Raw genomic sequence first — 22,639 nt, forward strand, 5'->3', positions numbered from 1 at the left:
ATTGTATATAAGGGGATACTAATACTACTGTAATGTTTTTTTAAAAAATGGGTAGGGACTGGTTCTGTTCGGTTTTCTCAATCATAGGAGAATTGAAATCGTACCCAGACCAGTTCAAGCTGGTTTGGTTTAGTTTGAATATAAACATAGACAAAAGTTAAAATAAAAACGGAACCAAACTATCTAGTTCGGTCAATTTTACCAATTCACTCTTTTATTTATTGTCCACTCCTAGCAAAATCAGAAACAGAACAAGCTACCAAGACAGCAATCACATTTTCACTGTCTGCAGAGTCTCATATAATTTATGTTTTCCAACTCTTAAATCATGATTCATAACACAAGGCTTAATAGATAATTTTTCATCTATTTCACTCGATGAGTTTTCCAGTTATTATGTATATAACCTTCTGTCACTTGAGGAGGTTGTTATTATTATTATACATTAAATATTATATGTTAAGGTATCAGACAAGCATGCCAAATTGAATTATTCTTAATCCTTCCTAACAAGGTAAAGTAAGTGTTTAGATGAAGGAACATAATTTGACTTGTGTATTATGTTTATATGTAAATTTCATGTGCAATATTAATCCATCAAGTAGTTGCAGTACTAGGAATTCATAGAAATTTAAGCCATCAACGAAGACTTGAGAGAAAAGAATTGTCCAAAAAAAGGGGGACAAGGTTCAAGGCCCGGACAAGAGAAAGAGACAGAGAGGGAAGTGTGGTCGTAATCTGCAGCATTCTGAAAAAGGGCAAGCAGAGGTTTCCAAAGTATTGAGGTATCCTATGCCACATTAGCCCAAGCAAAACACAACCAGTGAACAAATTGGTGGTTGTAAACTTTAAAGCATGATATCAATGTCTGTCATTTGACTCCCACCGCATGAATGCTAGCTCAGCTCACCTACTCTTTTCATGATTTACCATCTCTTTCTCCTTAACTTACGTTGTTCAAGTCTTTCCACTGATGTCGACTTGCATAATTGCAACACTTTCTTCCCTCTTTGAAAAAAAAACATTAATAAATGACAATCAATTCATAATTGAACTTGTTGCGTACAAGGGTGCTAGAAGCAGGCAAAGCAAGGAAATTTGTCATTAACGTGAACCTTAGTAATGGCAATGCATAATGCCATTTTGTTATGAAAATGTCATCTTTTGTTAACATTTCTTCCTCATATGAGAAAACTTCTGTGGAGGCTATTCTTATTATGTAGTAGTATCAAGTGAGGGTAGAATCTAGATACAGATGACATGCATGCAAACTTTAATGACATCTTTTATTTTTTTAACACATGTTTTTTTTTTTTTTTTTGGTTGTTGTTGATATAAGTGATAGTCTAAATTACAGGGGAGAGAGGTTTCTCACACGCACAACCAATATGCCATGGAATTCGAACCTGAAACCTCTTGTCTACAAGTCAAAGCCATTTTTCACTAAGCAAATTCCGTTGGCACACATATTATCATTTAACATGACTATACTGTCAAGGGGAAGGAATATTTCCACTGCTACTATCTCTATGAAATGAAGTTTACAATTTTTTGACATTTCACAATTCTTTTTCCGCACTCACAAGACTGCAAGAAGGCTAAAAACGAAGGGTTAAAATATCCTTACCTGTCCTTTTTGAACTAATAACAACACTATGAGCTGAGATGCGGTATTTTTAGCCTTTAGATTTTCTTTCCGAAGATGTAGATGGTTTATATTTAAAACTAAGGAGAGACAAGGACAATATTTAGAGGATTCTGGGCCCGCTAGCGGTAATTTGGTGCCTTTTGTTGGTCTCCAATATCTCTGAGTCTGTAGGCCCAGCGCTTGGCGCTTTCCACTGGGGCATTGAATTGAGGCTTATGGCACCCTCAGTATAGAATTTCGCTTCTTTTTCTTTTCCGTTTTGGTAAAGACGTTGAGGAGGCTGGTTGAGGTCTTTCATCAAGCAGGCAGTGTGCGTAAACATGCCACCCAGAAACAAAGACTCTAAAGGGCGCATCATCCACGCTTCCAAGTCTCAAGACCAAGAGTACGTGGGTCCTTACTTTGGGTTGGGTTGGGTGTGTGGCCCTTTTGCGTTCCAATTATTTTAACGACAAATAGGTTGACTTAATCTCTGTTTGTTTACATGCAGTTGCTATGAAGGGGAACGTCTCGACCGTCTGCTCCAATCAATTCAGAGGTTACGTTATGTTATGAACTTTGACTGATACAATATTATCCATTAAAATATCTAAAATATTAACTTGAATGCTATTTTTGTTTTTCACAGAAAGATAGAGTCAGCAAGACTTGATAGCAATTGTTTACCCGAAAAGATGTGGTTCAAGGTTTGTATAATTGGATTCAGATCATCATATCATATATGCATGCTTGATTACGTGTTCGTGTTTGATCATTCATAATAAACTGATACCTTCTTCTTTTTTCTGTATATTTTTGTAGCAACAATTTGCAATAGGGGTGAATGAAGTCACTCGTGTCCTTGAACGCATGCCACCAGTGACACCAATGGTGGCGCCAAGCTTAGCTTCTAATCGTACTAAAGCACCATACATTGGGCTTCAGGCTGTTCTGATAGCTTCTGATTGCAATCCACGATGGCTGTCAAAGCATCTGCCAAGCTTGGCCCTGTCAAGGAAGGTCCCCTTGATCTTTCTCAAAGATAACAAGGGAGCTTCTTTAAGATTGGGTCAACTTGTTCAACTTAAAACCGCCATTGCCATTGGAGTTAAGGTAAACTATAGTCTATATATATGCCTCTCTGTGTCACTTCAAACCCCTCTTACTTAGATTTCTATTATTTTGTGCTCCAACTCAAAGCATTTCCTTTGAAACATTCTAAATTGTCTGCAGGCCAAAGGAAATGCCATCAATCAACTTATTGAGGAAATTCTCCGCGGCAATACAATTCAACTCGGAATTGAACGCCTCAACTCGACTCCAATGCTTACAACAGCACATGGACAAGTCCAGAGATGAGCCTCCTTTTCTTTGTAGATGTTGAAGAAAGCAGTCTTTCCTTGGTCATGTTCCAGTGGCTTGTCCAAATAATCATATGAATGACTGACTCTGTAGTTAACTTGTTACATATTACTGGCCATTTCTTGAATTACTTGATGTCTGGAGGAATCTTCAATTTCATAGCTCTACAAGGTTGTTTCACACTTAAACCATTTGTGCGGCAAGTGGCAACCAAAAGGCCAGGAGAACTTCTTAATGCAGTACATTCATTACTTGAAAACCAAATTGAAATCGCATTGCCTGTTGCCCATGATTCCGTGGAGTCCAAATCCAGTACAATCAAGATCCTTCCCTAATTTCGTCAGCACTAAGCTAATCAAGCCAATGAATGGAAGAAATACAGTAATCTTACAATTTGTTCTCATTATGATTAACAATGTACTTGCATCCCACACCTAAGTGTTACAACAAATTTGTCAATCTTTGGTCCACCTTTTTGTAATAATACAGTAGATAAAACCCCATCCCCCATTTTCTCTTTTTAAGAAAATGTTTTAGAGATTTTACACCGACTCCAAAATTTTACTTTACAACAAATTGTACAGTAATATATACCAGTCAACATAATGGAATGAAGCTTCCATCTCTGGACCTCTTCCTTATGAACTTCTGCAGGGAATAACCGTGTGTAGGTTTCAAGCACTAGATTGTGGGGTCGCAGCTGCTGAAGAAGACTCAATGGCGTCAACTGGATCAGGGTTATTATTACCCCTACCATTTGTGACAACTTCTGTTGAACTCTTATTCTCTCTTTGGTCTTGATCCTTCTTTACCAGCACCGGTTGAAACTGCCAAATAATAAAACACCGAAAACAAAATCAGAATTGAAATTTTGGTATGTTTGACCAACATGTTTCTGATGAAAAAGTCATAAGTGTTCATTCGATACACACCTGGTATATGGAATATATAACATTTCTTCTTATCTGTGCCATCATCTCTAAGAAAAGATTGTAGCCTTCAAGCTTATATTCAATAAGTGGATCCCTTTGTGCGTATCCACGTAATCCCACAGCTTGCTGAACAAACTTAAGTGCTTGTAAGTGCTCCTTCCACAAGCGATCAATATTGCTCAAAACTAAGAACCTTTCAGCATCCTTTGTCAAGCCTGGTGCTTTGCTCTCGATAATATCCTGATACACAGATCAAAAATATCAGGAACTGATACCACGCAGAACACAAATTAGCAGAATTATATGCCTCTCAGAACATCACTATCGAGCCTAGTTTGCAAACCCAAGACTAGTCTTAACAAACGATGGCAATCAGTTGTAGGACTTGGTGTGCCATTATACATATTCAACTTAGGAAAGGTCACAAAACTAACTTCTCAAAGAGCTACTCACAGTTCTCAGCAGCAAGTTGTGGTTATCTTATATGTCAGAGTATTCATTCATGGCTCACACATTTAACAGAATCGTAATCATAATTAGCATAAGCTTCCCCATCTAATTATAATGAAACATCACTCCAAGTGTGCTGAGATCAAAAAAATCCCAATAATCTGGAAATGTCTTCTTACGGAAACTTATTATACTGACCCTTTTCTGCAAATATGCTTCACGACCACGGCGACGAAGGTAGTCCTGCAAATCCTCGTAACTTGAACACTTGCTCCTCAGCAAGTCTGGTGTCAAATCATTCAATAGGTAGCAATATCTAAAGCCAAAGAAATATGTTGTCATTAGAAATCTTTTAAGAGCCAAATCAAACAAGGAGATAAATCATAGAATTGACATAAAAAGAAGATTTTTCATGCATAAAGCAACCTTCATCAAGAAAGTAGGAATTCGCATAAAAAAGTCATATATATAGAACTTAACAAAACTCTGGCAGTTACAACAATTTAAATAGTTAATCTTCTTTTATACAGTAATAGGTTTTCTGGGAGAATTTAAAAACTCAGCATTCTGTAATTGCATGGTACAATAAGAAAGACATGATGCACCATGATTCGTCCGACAATCTTTTCTTTACAGTTTTTGCACAAGCACAGAGATTGAAAGATGCAACTTACTGTTGAAGTTTCTTGATGAGCTTCTCAAGATCCCAGCTTTCTTTTGAAGCATCTGAACCAATATTTGCCTATTTATAAACAAAATGATTTCACAGACCCAAGAATCAGAACAGACATCTTTATAAAAAACATATTTAAAATATATAAAAAAATTTGCTTGGCCCACATACCTCCAAGATATCATCCATTGTTAGTTCAGCATATTCAATTATAAGCGATTGGAGATTGTCAGATTCAAGGGCCCGTCTTCTTTCTGTGTAGACACGGTCTCTTTGGCTGTTTAAGACTTCATCAAACTCAAATAATTGCTTTCGGATGTCAAAAAAATAATTTTCCACTTTCCGTTGAGCTTCATCTAGTGCTTTGGTCAGCATCTTGGACTCAATTGGTAGGTCCTCAACTCTAAAAGCTCTCATTAAACCCTACATGTTGCAAAAACAATCGTCTGTTAACAGGCCTACAGCAGCATTAGCAATTAGAAACCCAGAATCAAAGTTTAAACCTGAATACGGTCTCCACCAAATATTCGAAAGATGTTATCTTCAAGACTTAAGAAGAAGCGAGAACTTCCAGGGTCCCCCTGCCTGCCAGTTCGACCACGCAGCTACATAGATACAAATTACTAAAATCAATTTCGAGGCATGCTCTCTGGCAGGAAAACTCTTATGTCTAAAGCATGTTGAGAAAACAAGGAAATTCAACTGAAAACAAGTCATAGAAGAGCCTGAGCTAACTGAAGACAGTATAACTAATCTTTCCAAGACCTAAACCTGATTATCAACTCGGCGAGATTCATGGCGCTCTGTCCCCACAACATGAAGCCCACCAGCTGACACAACCTGCAGAAATGTAGAAATATAAAAAACATAATCAAGACTAATACAGAGAGTTGGAGAAAATTTATTTCGTGGAACGAAACTAACCTTCTTCCTTTCTTCCTCTGTGTAGACCTTGTACTCTCTAACAATTTCTAGAAAGGCACTCCGCAGTTTGGCTATGACTGGATCCTGAGCAGGGGCCTAACAAATGCAAAGATTTAGTCATCCCCAACCAGCAGTATAAGGAGAGAAATTCCAGATAAGCATCAGAGATTCACCTTTTCACAAGAATATGATAGACGCTCCTCTGCTTCAAGCTCAGTTAATGATCTCTGACCCCACGTGTCAACAGCTAACTTTACAGCTTCCTCAGCCAACTTGGTCTTTTCATTGGACAGTTTGCACGGAAATAGGTTTTCATTCACCTGGAAAAGTCATTCTGAGTTTCAAGATAATAAAATCATTGAACAATGCGAGTTTGTGTTTATAATATCTGAACTTTTGTGCCTAAAGTAAAACAAATTACAGATCAGAACAAAAAGGAAAAACACACCTTCCATGTTTTCTTTGGGGGAAGTTTTTTCACTGACACATAACCGCCTTCAGTTAGCTTAACAACTCTGCAAGAAAATTATAAGCAGAATGAAATGTATGTTTAACCGTAGATAACTTTTGAAAAACAAAAATAAAACAAAAGCCTGAGGAGTATTTGAAAATAAATTATTATAATTGCCAGAATACAAGACCCCATGCAACAGACTCAAATAAACTCAGTGGTAATTGATTCTTCCTTTAATGCAAGTTATTCTCAATACTCTAAAACATGTTTCCTAGGCATTGATCAACAGACTATGTTTGTCCTCTGTTATGTACTATTTCATTTTCATTTAATGGAAGTATGTTTCTTATGAAAAAAATAATAAGAAAAGATCTGAAGACTCTAAAGTAGAATGGAAGTAAAATGTTCAATGTTGAAATAATATTTGATGTTTATTGAATTTTTAAGAGCTAAAGTCCTAGTAATTGTTTTCTATGACTAACAATCTTCTAGGCGGTATTGATGTCTGGTAAACATTTAAGTCCAAGTTTCCAACATGTTAAGCACTAGGGAGTCCAGACTGGATGTCTAAGGGTGTAAACTTTTACAGGAAAAATAAATATAAATAAAAATATTCTTGAAGCTCAGATGATACCTTGGCATAAGCATCTCCCGAAGCTTCAACCTTGCCATAAATTCAGCATTCCCCCCAAGGATAATGTCAGTTCCTCGACCTGCCATATTGGTCGCAATGGTCACTGCCCCTAGACGACCACTTTGGGCTACAATTTCTGCTTCCCTTTCCACATTCTCTGGTTTTGCATTGAGAACCTACATTAAAAAATAAAAATAAAAACAAAAATACTAAATTTCCTCTCACAAAGGACATATAGTATTCTACAGTTTCTAAATAAAATTATCCAAAGTTAGAGAAACAAAAATCATTTAAAGATTAACTTCACTCTCAATTGTACATCAAATAATTTAATTATATGTACAAAATCCCTAAGTAATGAACTTAAACCATAATGACAGAGGAGACCACACCTCATGGGGAATTCCAACTTCTTGCAACTGCTCAGACAACGAGTCACTCTGCTCAACACTAGTTGTGCCAACAAGTACAGGACGACCTGTCTTGTGCATTCTAGAAATCTCTACTACAACTGCCCGCCATTTTCCTGTAGTTGCCCTGAAAACTACATCGGACTCATCCTGAGAAAGAGATTGAAGAGATGATGAGAAACTTGAAAGGCATTGTACCTAATTATAGTAAAATAAACCATCACCTCTTATGCAAATCTACTTATATTTTTTATACAAGGTATTCAAACCGAATTATTAAACCAATTATATATGAGAAATGGAAATAAGAGTACATATTTGTAGTACAATTTTTACGGCCCAGTATCATCATTTTATAATGGTATGCTAGAACAGTATAGCATACCTTTCTAATCATAGGCTTGTTTGTTGGCACAATTGTAACTTTAAGCTTGTATATGCTTTCAAATTCTGTGCTTTCAGTTGCTGCAGTGCCAGTCATCCCACAAAGTTTCGGGAACTGTACAGGTAAATTAATTAATTAATTTCAAGAACACAAATTTCTAGAGATGCAACACTTATTGAGATGAGAGATAGAATGCTCCAACCTGGAGAAAGAAATTTTGGTAGCTAATTGAAGCCAGTGTTACAGTTTCATTTTGAATTGGCAGACCTTCTTTTGCTTCAACCGCTTGGTGAAGTCCATCACTCCATCGCCTCCCCTAAATGACAAATAACAAGCCACTATAATCCTGCCCCATGAGAGATTAACAAATATAACCTTAATGTTTGCCACAGGAAAGTCAATATACTGCAAATTGGAAATTTTATAAGATAACTCTACTTGAAAAATGTTTTCTGATACGTGGAAAGTGTTAAGAGTAAAGACCAGAATAGGCTAAAAAGTTAATTAGCTGTATATTAGTTGTAATAGCTACTAGTATAGTTGACTTTTATACCTTCCTTATTAGTACCTATGGCAATTAGTTTATATACCACTATTAAAAAGGAGATAATTATTTTGCCAACTTCTAACAATAATTAAGGAAAAAAAATGCACTAATCACCTGCATAACTCGACCTGTAAACTCATCAACAATAAGAACCTCTTTGCCACGAATGATATAGTTTACATCTCTAAGAAAGAGTTCTTTCGCTTTTATTGCATTCAGAACATAAGATGCCCACTGTTCTCGGGGATCATATAAATCTTTTACACCCAGAATCTCTTCAGAGTCTTCATAACCCTGTTCTGTGAGCAGAACTGTTTTTTGCTTTTCATCCACCTGCAACAAAAAGCTCGGTAAGAATATAACTAGAACAACTAATTTACCATTAATGGCACCTGGAATCTATGAATCCTTTCAAATAGAGAAACTTCTGCTTTCAAATAATACAGCAGTCCTACAGTGTAATGTATCTCTCGCTCAAAGACTGCGGCAATCTTTGCAGCTTTATAATACTGATCGCTAGGTTTTTCTGCAGGTCCAGATATTATGAGAGGTGTCCTTGCTTCATCAATGAGGATGGAATCAACCTCATCAATTACACAGTAGTTGAAGTTCCTCAAGACAAGCTCCTCAACACTCTGTACATATGAAGAAATGCATTCAGCTAGAATAATATAGTTAAACATCAAATGGATTGAAATTATTCGCAACAAAGTAACATAAGACAGAACTAGCAAATAAACCAAGAATTACTTTCCGTGGCCAGATTATCTCTCAAGTAATCAAAACCAAGCTCACTGTTGGTAACGTATGTGATGTCACATAAGTAATTCTCCCTTCTTTGTTCACTTGTCATATTCTCTGCTCACGGAAAACATCCAGTTGTTAGGTAATTATTTCAATCTTAATTAGAAAACAAGCAATATGTAGAAACAATAACCAGCAACAATTTTCAGTTTACACCCGCTCCTAGAAAAATTTCAGTAAACTTGCAAACAAACAATAACTGACCAAGAACTAGGCTCTAAATAATATTTTCAATAATCTTATTTTTGAAAAATTAAGTTCCAGAATATTAAAATGAAGTAGACTGGGAATGATTAGACTTTCAAATTGCAGGAAGAGTGAGGCATCAAGCACTCAATTGATCAATTTCCAAGTTTCTAGGAGCTAGTCTTGCTCCTACATATCAACCAATAGAAATGGATATAGAAGGAAACAGAATGCAAGGTACAACAAATATATAAGAACGAGACATACGCTGGATTAGGCCAACCTTCAATCCAAGGAAACGAGGAACTTGACCAACCCACTCACAATCCCGCCGGGCCAGATAATCATTGACAGTAACAACATGAACACCTTTTCCAATTAATGCATTCAAATAAGCTGGTAAGATAGCAACAAGGGTTTTTCCTTCTCCGGTTCTCATTTCAGCTATTTCCCCCTTATGAAGAACCATGCCACCTAAATGATCAAAAAGTAAGATCCGATAAGTGAAGGCACAATCATATACATATTTTAGCACAAAGGTGATTTTCCTGTTGCGACAATGAGTGGTGTAAACAAAGATATAATAGCAGGAGCTTAATTGAATGCTCATTCAACTATCTTGACGGGAAGAATTGAGCAAGATTCGGATAGTATGCAGAGAGTGAAGGATATCTACCTATGAGTTGGACATCAAAGGGACGAAGGCCTAAAACCCTCTTCGAAGCCTCTCTTATGACAGCGAATGCTTCCTGAAATGGTAGTGCTTCTTTGGTTATAAATATACTGAAAGCAAATATAGCACTTCAACTATAAATGAAAAACTAGTATGTAAGCCACAGTTACACCTTAGAGGAATTGGTTCGATCATTCAAACAATCATCATTAAAATAGTTATCCAACAACAACAATTCAGTAGCATCCCCAGACTGAGCAATAAACACATTCAAAAACACAAAACCCATGTTTAATTACCATGCTAGAGAACACCACAAAGTGAGAATAGAAGATATAATAAACGAAGCAACAAAGTTTCAAAATGCTCACAGGTAAAAGAGAATCCAAAGACTCGCCCTGCTTGGCACGTTCTTGAAAGAGCCGTGTCTTTTCTCTCAGCTCAGAATCGGAGAGTGCAGACATCTGAGCTTCCAAGCCATTGATGACAGACACGGTGGAAGCATACTGCTGCCTCGTGGACTCGCCAGTGTCAGTCCCTTTGAAAATCCCACCTAACAAACCTCCCAACGAAGCCACTGCTTGCATTCGTCGCCTTCTTCGACTTGCCATTCTTGATGTTTTGGGCATTTGAAAGGTTTTTCCGCCGAAAGAAAAGGTAGCCAAGTGGGACTTTTTGAGGTCTAGGAGGGTATGGGAAAGCTTAGAAGAGCACAGGGGTGACAGTGAAACACAAGGGTGATGATGCTTCACCAGAGGAGACTCACACAGATGTGTCGCCGCCATTATTCCTTCCGGCTATGAAGTCAGGGATTCAAATTTCCTGTCTTGAATTCACAACCACTTGATTATTGAGAAAAGGATGAGTTTCATTTCATGCTCTCTCTGTTTTGAAAGAAAAGCCCAGGATCCAGAGGCTTGTTCTCAAGTATGAAACGAGAGGGGATAAGGTGAGTGAGGGGGAATTTACGTTTGGTACCCAAAAAGGAAAAAAAAAAAATTACAGAACATGAAGACAAAAACCGGTTTTTTTTCTTCTTTCTTTCTCACAGAAATACACGTAGTTAGATTACATAGATATTAGAGGAGCAAATAATAGACAGCAATTAGAAAAAATGGTTGTAATATTGTTTAGGGATCATATTAGCTACTTGGAATCATCTTCATCAAGTCAAGTAGAGATCTTAGCTCGTAATTTTTTAAGTGACGGTTATACCATCGCCCTCTCCGCCCTCTAGAAATATTTGGTATCCTGTCATTCATATCGTTCTGACTTTTTGGAAATCATTAGCATTTAGCTAATTCATATCCGAACCAATATAGAAGAAATTGAGCATTTGTTTAATCTAATTCAATCTAGACATAGGCGGATCTAGGCCAATCCGATGTCATTACAATTTACTAGGATTAAATTGATTTGGATGGTCGGTTTTAATAACGACGGAAAAATATACATGCATAAATGTTTTAAAACCTAATTCAATCCCAATCTGTGTTATCATGTCGATCATGGAATTCGTGGATCTAATCTAGTCCATCAATTTATCACTCTTTTTTGTCGATGAAAATTGACCACAATTGGATTTGATCAGTCGGTTTGGAGGAATAGGATATTTAAAACAAGAAGCAAAAATATTACTAGTGATCCTTAGCTATATAAATATAAATTGAGAAGAAGACCTAGATAATATCAATTCCTCAAATGACGATGGAGCAAACAGAAGAAACTACTGAGAAAAGGAAAAGAACAAAGAGATGAGGAAACAAAACAAGAGAGAAGAGCAATTATCCAAACCAATCATATCTTCTCAAGACATGTACTGATCCAATAATTCAATGCTAAATTTTCTGAGTGCTCGACATGGCCATGTAGTTCATCATCATCATCATCATGGTAACAACGTTAACGGTGGCGATGGTGAGCTCAGTGAGGATGTTTCACCTTCGATTTGTCCTACTACCAATACCAATACCAGTGACGCCTTTGATACAGTTAGGACATCAGTTCTCTTCTCTGCATGAAGAGAGGAGTTGCAACAAACAGAGAAATCACTCAAGTCCAATACCTTTCTTTTTTCCATGAGTATATAAATAATCCATTATTCACTATTAACACCTCCTTTTGCCTCAGCAGCATAAAATCAACTACTGGATGATGTTGATGGTTCATCACATTGATGATGATGGGAGCTATATCATTTCCTCTCAAGACACATCTTAACTACAATTTCCTCTAACAGTGAAAACGAAAGAAGAAGAAGAAAAATTCCTTTGCCACAATTTCCTCTGATACAACTTCCAACGCTACCTTCTTGAAGCCGCATTATGCCAACAAGTTTAACAAAGTAAAGATCATCTAGCTTGGTTCTGGAGGCACCACTCTCAAGCTTCGCACCCACTCACAGAAGCTAGGCTCGTCAAAATTGAGAAAGCTGCTTTTCAGCTTTGTCCGCTGTTCTGTTGTCAAAGTTCGTAGCTGCGGGAATCTTGCCTCCTGCAATACCAATATGCAACAGTTAAATTTGTGATTCACACCAAGGTATGTAGGAAACCATTTAGGATTGTGGAGAAAACTAGCCACATTCACCCCTGTTTATTGTCTCCACCCTCACCTGCTCATAAGGAGGATCCTTGTGTGCCGGTATGAGCCGCGATACAAAATATCGAGCCTGAGAGCTTCCTTCCTGTTTCACAACCAAACCATTAGGTTCATCTTCATTACTTCTAGGCATAGAAAAAGGCAGAGGAAATTGACAAGGAGCAATGAAAGACTATAGAAAGGAATAACCTTGAATGAAAGGATCCGAGGAGCTGGAAACCGCAACTCGGTGAGCTCTTCAGCTAATGTCCTGCAAGCCGCTAATGCAGCTGCACTTTTTCCTTCGTCAGCAGCAAGTTCAGCACCCTGAATAAACCAGTTAAAAAGTGTTTAAGGTGAAAAATAAGAAAAGAATAAGAGCTGAAAATATCAATTATATTTCTGAACAGAGAGACTCAAGGAACAAAAGAAACCAAAATTTGAGTTCAAAGACCCAGGAATGCTCTTAGTGATGCTCAAACAGATGTCAAAAGCTCAACAATACATACATTTCCAGTTTCTCGTCATCGTATGAATTCTATATCACACCAGGGTCGCACACCCAGCCTTTATTATTTTTTCCTATTCCTTTTGAGAAAAAGTTTTTATTACAACTTTACTTTTGTTTTGTGCAATAAGGAGGAACAGCCAAAGCCCAAAACCCTCAAGCTCTCCGTAAGAGATATAATGCTCATAAAGAAGTCAAATATATGCTCTTTTCCCATAGGAAATCCACTTCCTCCCTATTCTGTTAATTGTCTGAATTAAAACAGTCCAATAAACGACGGTGACTGAAGATCATCACAGAGTAATCATCTTCTTACTAGCTCAACTCCCAAAAAAAAAAAAAAAAAAGTAGTAGTTTCTAGGTCAATCTCCCACAACACTAAACAATTGCAAGTTGGTCCAAACATGTAGTGAACGAGCAATGCAGGAAAAAAAAATCTGAATACTTTCATCATCATATTTAAATAAAGACACCAATGTACAGAACAAGAGATGAACATGCACAAGTCTTCTTTTTAGAGCATCTCACAAGTATTATTTTTCCCAGAGGCCACAAACGAAGCAAAAATCTGAACCTTAGTAGGCCTTTTATTAGCCTCCAAATCATCTTACAAGTATCAAAAACAGGTCATCAAGATTTTCTAATGAGTTAAAGAAAATGATTTAGAAAATTCCAAAATTATGAATAGTGATACAACTGTCACTGCATGTGACGGCATTAGATTCTGCACTTACATATAGTACATAAGTTCATATATCAGAGGCAGAGAAAGTATTTCTGATATTTTTTGAGGCATTGATAGTAATAATATTTTTCAAGGTAAGCCCAAATATGTCAGAAATGACAAGGTTTTGGCCCTTCTCGTTAGCAAAAAAAAGCAGTAGGAACAAGAAAAAAAAAGGGGGGGAAACACGCAAAAGGCAGACAGATGCCACACAAAGAATGACAATCATATGAGCAGAAAGGACATACCAACCAAATGAAGACATCTGTGCCATGATCAAGAACAACTGCTGCATCTGACTGCATAGCAAGGTCATAAGCTGGTAGTTCCTCAAATGTTCCCCCTTCCCGATGCATTAGACAACGAGGCGCTACTATTCGGAGTGCGAGATCAAAGGATGCATTCAAAAACAAGTTCCGCAATACAGATCTCTCATCTTCATGGCCAACAATACTTCCCAAAAGTGGGCCTCTTCTTAGATGAAACAGGAGCTCTGGCAATAAAGAGACCTCCTTTGGGAACCGATAAAGCTTTGACTTTGGTGCTTGAGAACCAAATTTCAAAGCAATATCTTTAATTCTTTCATCTATTGTTGCTCGCATATCAATTGCATCAGAATAATTTTTAGCTCGCAAGAGAGTCCTCTTCGCAATAAGAACTGCTGCCACTTCATCTTGAACACTTGCAAGATATGCTGAAACACTATCAACTGTTGGCAATCTAATAGTAATTACTCTTGATATATCCGCTTGATACACATTTAAATACTGAATTGTAAACTGGAAGTACACATACTCGGTCATAATGTCCCTCTTATTTTCCAAGGAGAGTGAGAAGCTCTGTGTCTCTTCAACACTAAGCATTTGTATGTAAAGAGAAGTGTCATTTTTGAAGGTTTCATGAGTGTCCATATGTGCCTCTTCACCAGGACCCACGACTTGAGTTATGAGAATATCATCGGAACAACGTATTGCCAAGAACCCACGGGAGCCTGCTGCCCTGGTAGATGCCCTTTGCAAGTTCACACCAAAGGCTTCCCCAAAGTCATCATGGAGAACAAAAACGCCCCCAGAAGCTTTTGCAAGAGGTTGCAAAATAGGTACTCTTACAGGGCATGTCCCAGCGCATAGAATGTCAACTACTGTATTGTGTCGGTGTGCCTCGTGACCCAGATGCTCCATCCATTTCAAAGCAGTCTTTTCCATATGAGGATAATTTGGGTGACTGAAAGAATGAGGAACAGATCCAGGACCATATGTATTAGGGCCACCAGCACAAACAATGATTCTGCTATTACCTCCAGACCTTTTAATTACTCCTCGAGACATTTCTCCTGATGGCCCTTGAACTATAGCAAGAGCAACCTCGACTGCCGTGCCCAGGCACCGATCTCTAGAAGCTTCTGGAATCTTCAATTTGTATGGCCTCAATGATGAAAATATGGCATGTGCTACAGGCAGTGAAGCATGCATTGGAGACAAGTATATACCCGTTCCATATATCAATGCCTTCAAGGAATCCTGACTTGGTGATGTCTCTCCTGGAAGCACATCAGCAGATGCAATCGATTCCTCTGAAAAATCATAAACTGATACTGTGCGACCATAGAGTATTATTCCAATTCTCGTTGTTGGGGGAAGTGAATCGACAAAAGCATGCAAGGAGCTTTGTAAATCCCAGAGATGTGGTTCATCCAAACACTCATCTATGACAAGAACAATAGGTGCAGACATTCTTGAATCAGAAACTGGGATAAAACCGGGTCTATTGTTCCCAGTTTGAACATAATCAACCATGGGAGATGACAACTCTGGAAAATTACAAAGATCTTCCTTGCTGGGAGCTATGTATTCGCCTTCACTTCCATTCAGCTCTCGGCAAATTACACACTGCCACTGACCTGAGCCTAGTAAGATATTGCAGTAGATATTTGCATAAGCTCCGCAACTGTGGCAGCGATGAGGATCACGTTGTATTATCTGAGGAGCTGGTGAAATCTCCCTTCCAGGTGAAACCAATGCCCCAAAACCCAAACTGGGTATATTTGCTTGTTTCTTCTGTTTCAACACCTATATAACAATATGGATAGGAGAAAGGTTCGATTAATTTTTAACTATGTAGGGGAAGAAAATAAAATCTTTTCAATCATAAATTATTGCGAAAATGAGATAAAGAATATATGATTACACTACACAGATATGGAAATCTAAGATGTCCTTACAGAAACACTTATTATGCATGGGTGGTGAAAGAATCTAGAGTTTTTAAGTTTAAGAAAGTAAAAAAATCAACTCAGTATATATATATGTATGTGTGTGCGTGTAACATCATCCAAAACACGCTACATTACTTAACAAACAGATAGTGAAACCATGAAGGTTGGAAACCAAAGAGAACAAGAAAGATACCTTATGAGCTGAGAATAGGACATATGGTGATTCTCCAACAGACGCTATATCATCCTCTGTAACATTAGAAAGTTCATGCTGCAACTCATGTGACCCATTTGAAAAATTGAGGGGCGAAGATGTTGGCAAAGATGAGCCCGGGGAGAAAGCAACTGGCTGAGGAGTTGCAGGTGAAGCACGAAAAGGCACAGCAGCAGGCCGGACAGGGGAAGTAAAGACAGGAGGTCCAGGTGGAGTACTCAAATGAGGAATAGGGCTGCCAGTTTTCAACCCATTTGCTGGTGATGATGCATTTGGGGTTTTGAGTGATGGAGAAGGAGCTTGATCCTGTTGAAACCTTGGCAGAGGAAATCTGGGAGCTCCTGGTGTAATTAAAGTTGGTGGAGGTATGGAAATTTTCTCGGGGTCGGGCGATGTTGTGTCTGGGTGTGAGGGAGTGATAGAGACAGAGTATCCAATGGAAGGCTGCCGTGGATTAGCCATCAAAGATTCGAAACTTTCTCTCTTGAAAACTAAAAAAGCTCAAGAACCCAGGATCGATAATTACAATTTAATAAGGAAAAGCAGCAGCAAATTATGTCGAAACCCAGTTGTAGAAAGTGAGGGCTTCGAGTTTGAAGGCAAATTAAACGAGTAATTCATATAAATTGAATTGAAGGATGATATGAAGCAGTGTGAAAAGTAGATGCACACATGGATCTTATTGAAACGCGAAGATTTTGAAGACAGTATAATCAAATCGGAGGCCTTTGATAAGCAAAAACCTCCTAGAACCCCAGTCCAAATTAAGAGGAAAATGAATGAAATGGAATGGAATTTAGGGCAACACGTTACTGGGTCCCGATCATTTTACAGTAGAAGCTTCTTCTCACTGCTTAGATATCCGCTCTTGTACACAGAAGTCAATCTAAGACAAAGAGAAATTCACAATTGTGAATTGATTCAATTGGACTTATCTATGAATGTAAATGTAATCAGGGAAAGGATCTAGGGTTATATAATACACTGAGAATCGGAATTCAGCTGGAATTAAATCAAGAAGCAAAGAAGAAATTATAAATTGGCGTACCTGAGCCTGACGCTGAGAGAGAATTGGCGAAGACTCGAATGAGGAGGATTGATGAGAAAGAGAATCTGAGGTTTTTTTTTTTCTTTTTTTTTTTTTTTTTTGAAACACAGAAAAATCAAAGACCTTCTTGACTTGAAGAAGCTTTCTTTTCTGTCCTTGGCCTTTGCCCCGTGTTTTTCTTAATCTTTTTTTCTTCTTATATATACGTTTTACGTTTTAGGAGGATTTGGACATGGAAATTTGGGAACCCATTTGCGATTTTCGGCAATTTGGGCAAATGTGCGGTAAAGATTTTTACCTTACGATTTTTGTCACTGCCATGCTTGGCTCCGCTTCTTGTTTTGATTGGAAACAACCAACTCATATAAGCCAACGGTGTTTCCTGACGTGGCCATCCAACGACGTCGTAGCTTGGCGCTCGCTTTTGTAAACCAAATTACTAGCAGTCCAACACTAATTCCTCGGCTCAGTGACTGACGGGCTCTAGTATAAAGCTGCATTCCGCTCATTTTTTGGCATGCTCCAACTTGGTTGTAAGTAAAACGATTTAAATTTGTTGATGTCCAAAAATTGGTTCAACTTGAAGTAGGTCTAGGGTTGATCAACGATGCACGGTCAGAACTTAGGCACTGATGTGGTCCTAAATGAAGGCACTTCGATGCTTGAATTAGCACTAGTATGGGTTGAGGGATTAATTCGATAAAGTAAAAGTAAACGTGATAATTAAATATTATTGTTGCATTGGGGCAACTACCCTATTTATAGACACGAGGTGGGAAGCATCCCTTGCGATTTCTTCGATATAGGACTAATAGCATTGCTTGTCGTGCCGACATGTGTCCTTAGGGTTCAGTGGCACACAAGCGCTTTGTCTAAAAGTCGTACGGCAAGTGACTAACCGAAAAAAGAGCTTTGTTCCTTCTTCATACCGAAGGTGAGCGCCTTCTCTTTTCCTAGGGATGGAAAAAATCCTCGCAGGGGCAGGTCCCCATCGAGTCCCTGACCCTAACAGAGGGAGATTTCGGTGTCGTATGGGGATCCCCGAACTTGAAAAATCCTCGACGGGTATGGGGAGGGGATGGTATTGGCATCCCCATCCCAGAACTAGACCCGAAAATATATATGTTTATATATATATATATATATTTATTTATTTATTTATTTATGTTTAACCCTAAGTGAACCTCTCTCTCATAATTCTTCCTAATCTTCTTTGGAATTTCATATTGATGTGATTTTGAATAGTTGAATTGAACTTTATTGTTAATTTGGATGTGTTGAATGATAATTTAATATGAAACTTAATGTTAAAATGTATGATAAATATTTTTTATGTAAAAAAATGGGGAATTCAGGGCGGGTATGGGGGATAGTCCCCCGATGGGAAAGGAGATGGGGAATCCCCGAAATCTATTAAACAAAGATGGGTTCGGGGACGGGGGGCGGGGATGGAGAGCGAGAACAGGAATGATATTGTCATACCCGGCCCCTACCCAACCTCTTGCCGTCCCTATCCTTTCCCGAAGGAAGGTTTGGTGTGGCCATTTAGTTTGGCAAGAGGCAGGTTTGGCGGTTTCATGCCAAAAGGCCATTCAACATGCGTGGTCATCACCTTACTGTTAAATTCTTACCGATTATGCTCGGGCATATGTGGTTCAAACACAATATTAAGCTTATTTTATTAAGCGACCCAAGTTTTAACTTTAATATACTTGGCTCATGAAGTTAATGAGCAGCTCATATGTTTTTATAGGACAAGTTCAGTTTGGTTTAAGCTCAAACTGTTTGTTAAAACTTGAATTATAAAAGTTATACTTTTTTTCCCTAAAGCTTGGGTCATAAGTTCTCCCTAATAAAATATAAAATATGGAAATTTTACAAATCAATCTCAAAATGTCCTTACTCCTTTTTTGTTGGAAGAATAATTCATGTGTGAACCATCAATTCTTAAGTGTAAGTAAGGAGTGGCATTTGATCTAAAAAATCTGCATACTGACCATATCGGATGGATGGTTTGGTTTATGTTGATTAAATTTATTTTAATGAATATTAACCTTTCCGCACGCGCTTTCGCGCCTATGAGAGTTTTTTTATATTTAATTTTTTCATTTATTTTAGAATTAAAAAAGATAATGGGTAGTTGTGTTCCATAAAAATATAGTCTATCATCTGATTTTTCTTTTAATTTTAATTTTTTTTAATATGAAAAAGTGTGAATTTACCATATACTATATATGTATATATAAAGACCCACCCAGCGCCTATGCACCACGCGCCAAACAAGTATAGCCGTGCTACTGTACGATTTTTTTTAATTAGAAAAACGAGTATAACCGCCCGACTATACTATTTTTAAAAGCAAATAAGGGAAAAACTGAGTATAGCCAGGCCGCTAAACTATTTCTTTTTAGTATATATCATTTGTATTCAATAATATGTGAGAATTATGTGTGTAATAGTTAAGTAATATATATATATATATAATTAATCAAAAGGTTAGCCTTGGGCCTTAGGATTCTTGGGCTCTGTGATTTAAATTAAACCGGATTAGTTAATTAATTATTTGAATTATTTTTGAATCCAAGTATCATATAATGTTTTGAGTTTATCCTGTAAATTCGCAGAGAACATTCATATCACCATTCTTGTATAGCCGCATAGATAAACACACAAATTTCGCTAGAAATGAAAGCCCTAGTAGTAGGACTTTGATTTAGAAAGTTGTATCCTAATGGAGCAAACGCCATATTTAATTTCATTATTCTATTTTTTTAATAAATATAATTACTAATCAAAGTGATTAAAAAAGGCTAACATATTAATCAATTACATGTATTAAATTAAAGAAGTAGGCCAAAAAATGAAAGTAAAGAAAATAATTATATTTTTTTTTCATATCTTTTTTTAAAAACCTATCCAGGTCTATGCCGACGAAATTTCCTAGATTAAATTTTCATTTTAAAAGGTAGAGCCGCACAGCTATACTATTTATATATACAAAAAAGGACGCGCCAGGGCCTAGGTGCCAAGTGTCAAATGTGTAAAGCCCATTGGAAAAAAAGAAGGAAAAAGCGTATGGCCGAAAGGCTATACAATTTCTTTAAAAAAATTCAAAAAAAATCTAGTACAGCCAAGCGGCTACTATATATGTATATATAAAGACCCGCCCAAAGCCTATGCTCCACGCGTCAAATGAGTAAAGCCGCGTGGCTATACAATTTATATATAAAAAAAACAATTAGAAAAATGTGTATAGCCACTATTTTTTAAAGCAAATAATAGAAAAACTAAGTATAGCCCGGCGGCTATACTATTTCTTTTTAGTATTTGTATTCAATAATATGTGAGAATTATGCGTGTAATAATTCTTGAATACAAATGATATATACTAAAAAGAAATAGTATAGCCGCTCGGCTATACTTAGTTTTTCCCTTATTTGCTTTAAAAATTGTATAGCCGCTCGGCTATACCCTCTAATTCTTTTTAAAAAAAATAGTATCGCCGAACGGCTGTACTCGTTTGACACTTGGCACCTAGGCCCAGGCGTGTCTTTTTTTGTATTTATAAATAGTATAGCCGTACCCTCTAATTATTTTTAAAAAAAATAGTATCCGTACGTATCGCTTGACTATTCTGTTTTTTTTTTAGAAATAGTAAATATTATAAAAAAAATGAAAATTTAATCTGAAATATTTCACCGGCATAAATATGTGCTGACGAACTTTTGTCGGGACAGGTTTTTTTTAAATAATATTAAAAAATATATAATTTGTTTCTCTACTTTTTTTCACCTACTTCTTGAATTTAATATATGTAATTAAGTAATATGTTAGCCTTTTTTAATTACTTTAATTAGTAATTATATTTTAAACAACAAATAGAATAATGAAATTAAATATGGCGTTTGCTCCACTAGGATACAACTTTCTAAATCAAAGTGCTAGCACTAGGGGTTTCATTTCTAGAGAAATTTGTGTGTTTATCCATGCGGCTATATAAGAATGATGATATGAATGTTCTCTATGAATTTACAAGACAAACTCACTATATGATATTTGGATTTTAAAAATAATTCAAATAATTAGTTAACTAATCGAGTTTAATTTAAATCACATAGCATTTTTTGGTATTTTGAATGTTTTACAATTCTTTGTCTTTTGCTCTATATATAGAGATGAATTTTAATGCACATGAACCACAAGTATTGATTAAAGAGCGGGTTTCATTATCTCCATACCACTGAATATTTGTACTATATTGAAAATTAGAAACAATTTTATATTTAATTATTAATATATGTGTAAAGATTTAACTAGTTGAATGACAAGCCATTAGAGCACCTCCTACTCAAAGGGCAAGGGCAAGGGCAAGGCAAAGGCAAGGCAAGGCAAGGCTTGTCACTATTCACGTGAATAGTGGCAGCTCTTGTCTTTTTTGTTTCTAACCCAAAGGGCAAGGGCAAATACTATTCACATGAGATATGATGAGATGAATTTGTATAGAGTTTTTGGTGTGGGAAGTAAAAAATATGGCTTTGTATTTATTTTTAAAATTTTTTTGAAAATTTTCGTTTTTTTTTTTTTCAATTTTTTTGGTTGCTGACGTTAGCATTGTGTCAGCAACCTTCGGGCAACAGCCCAGGCGATTCTTGCTTGGGCTTGTGTGTCCCACCCCTTGCCCGAACTAGACCCTGCACACTAGAGAGGATTTTTGGGCATGGGGCTGCCTTTTGCCTGCCTTTGCCCCTTGCGCTGGAGCTGACCTTAGTGGACTGCGTCATAGCAAATTATCCCACACCTTAATTTGAGAAACTCCTCCTTCCCCCATTTTTTTGTAAGTACTTAATATATTTATTTTGATAAATAATTCATATAAATAATGTCTTGTTTGGCAATGAGCCAATTTAATTGCATCCATATGTATTTTGAACATAATCATAAGTTTTAACCTCAACGTTGGACCTGAATATAATTGATAAAGAACAAAAATTGACATTGTTTAGTATGGAATGAAAACCCAAAAAAATGGGGTCACCATACTGAGAATCCAAAATAACTTAAAAGTTCAGTATATTGATATATTCCTAAAGTATTGGTTAACAGTAGAGATTTTTGGTCTACCAAGAAGTTGATATAGTTAACGAGTTTGACTCTCTCTTTCTCTCGAACCGTTATATTTTGAATGTTTCACAATTATCAAACGGCTTTAAAACCGAACCAAATTGTATATGGTTTGGTTTGATTTGGTTTTGAGCTTATGTAAATCGGCCTAAACCAAATTGAACCATTTAT

At 36.9% G+C, this 22,639-nt stretch overlaps 3 protein-coding genes across 4 annotated transcripts; 1 reads left to right on the forward strand and 2 right to left on the reverse strand.

Annotated features, from left to right (window-relative positions):
• Positions 1 to 1,773: 1,773 nt before the first annotated feature.
• LOC117621481 lies at positions 1,774 to 3,119 on the forward strand. Its single transcript, XM_034351984.1, has 5 exons — positions 1,774 to 2,033; positions 2,139 to 2,186; positions 2,277 to 2,334; positions 2,450 to 2,740; positions 2,861 to 3,119. The coding sequence occupies exons 1-5, from the start codon at positions 1,969 to 1,971 to the stop codon at positions 2,984 to 2,986; spliced, it is 588 nt and encodes a 195-aa protein (XP_034207875.1). The 5' UTR covers positions 1,774 to 1,968; the 3' UTR covers positions 2,987 to 3,119.
• A 247-nt stretch (positions 3,120 to 3,366) lies between these two features.
• LOC117621480 (protein translocase subunit SecA, chloroplastic) lies at positions 3,367 to 11,095 on the reverse strand. The gene is made up of 20 exons (XM_034351983.1): positions 10,433 to 11,095; positions 10,065 to 10,137; positions 9,656 to 9,862; positions 9,153 to 9,256; positions 8,854 to 9,033; positions 8,513 to 8,731; positions 8,054 to 8,167; positions 7,852 to 7,965; positions 7,449 to 7,616; positions 7,057 to 7,232; positions 6,417 to 6,483; positions 6,142 to 6,288; positions 5,969 to 6,064; positions 5,816 to 5,884; positions 5,548 to 5,649; positions 5,216 to 5,467; positions 5,046 to 5,113; positions 4,570 to 4,687; positions 3,922 to 4,161; positions 3,367 to 3,816 (listed from the first exon to the last, which is right to left on the reverse strand). Exons 1-20 carry the CDS (start codon positions 10,844 to 10,846, stop codon positions 3,664 to 3,666), a joined length of 3,081 nt encoding a protein of 1,026 aa, XP_034207874.1. The 5' UTR covers positions 10,847 to 11,095; the 3' UTR covers positions 3,367 to 3,663.
• A 600-nt stretch (positions 11,096 to 11,695) lies between these two features.
• On the reverse strand, positions 11,696 to 17,670 carry LOC117621356 (protein transport protein SEC23-2). Of its 2 annotated transcripts, none has more exons than XM_034351782.1 (6): positions 17,348 to 17,670; positions 16,279 to 16,790; positions 14,119 to 15,939; positions 12,849 to 12,965; positions 12,673 to 12,744; positions 11,696 to 12,554 (listed from the first exon to the last, which is right to left on the reverse strand). In XM_034351782.1, exons 2-6 carry the CDS (start codon positions 16,759 to 16,761, stop codon positions 12,417 to 12,419), a joined length of 2,631 nt encoding a protein of 876 aa, XP_034207673.1. In that variant the 5' UTR covers positions 16,762 to 16,790; positions 17,348 to 17,670; the 3' UTR covers positions 11,696 to 12,416. The 2 variants fall into 2 exon arrangements, with proteins under 2 accessions (XP_034207673.1, XP_034207672.1); XM_034351781.1 differs by having other exon boundaries at positions 16,279 to 17,185.
• Positions 17,671 to 22,639: the final 4,969 nt, after the last annotated feature.

Source organism: Prunus dulcis, chromosome 3, assembly GCF_902201215.1.
Source record: "Prunus dulcis chromosome 3, ALMONDv2, whole genome shotgun sequence".
Classification (NCBI taxonomy): Eukaryota; Viridiplantae; Streptophyta; class Magnoliopsida; order Rosales; family Rosaceae; genus Prunus; species Prunus dulcis.

Excerpts from the sequence above, each read along its gene's own strand:
- LOC117621480 (XM_034351983.1), bottom strand. The coding sequence starts at position 10,846 with ATGGCGGCGACACATCTGTGTGAGTCTCCTCTGGTGAAGCATCATCAC. Across the intron at positions 8,732-8,853 it reads AGCGAGAGATACATTACACT|GTGGATGAAAAGCAAAAAAC; the intron begins GTAGGACTGCTG and ends TTTTTGTTGCAG. Across the intron at positions 3,817-3,921 it reads TTATATATTCCATATACCAG|TTTCAACCGGTGCTGGTAAA; the intron begins GTGTGTATCGAA and ends ATTATTTGGCAG.
- LOC117621356 (XM_034351782.1), bottom strand. The coding sequence starts at position 16,761 with ATGGCTAATCCACGGCAGCCTTCCATTGGATACTCTGTCTCTATCACT. Across the intron at positions 12,966-14,118 it reads CAGATGTCTTCATTTGGTTG|GGTGCTGAACTTGCTGCTGA; the intron begins GTATGTCCTTTC and ends TGGTTTATTCAG. Across the intron at positions 12,555-12,672 it reads AGGATCCTCCTTATGAGCAG|GAGGCAAGATTCCCGCAGCT; the intron begins GTGAGGGTGGAG and ends TTGGTATTGCAG.
- LOC117621481 (XM_034351984.1), top strand. The coding sequence starts at position 1,969 with ATGCCACCCAGAAACAAAGACTCTAAAGGGCGCATCATCCACGCTTCC. Across the intron at positions 2,335-2,449 it reads CCGAAAAGATGTGGTTCAAG|CAACAATTTGCAATAGGGGT; the intron begins GTTTGTATAATT and ends ATATTTTTGTAG. Across the intron at positions 2,741-2,860 it reads CCATTGCCATTGGAGTTAAG|GCCAAAGGAAATGCCATCAA; the intron begins GTAAACTATAGT and ends AATTGTCTGCAG.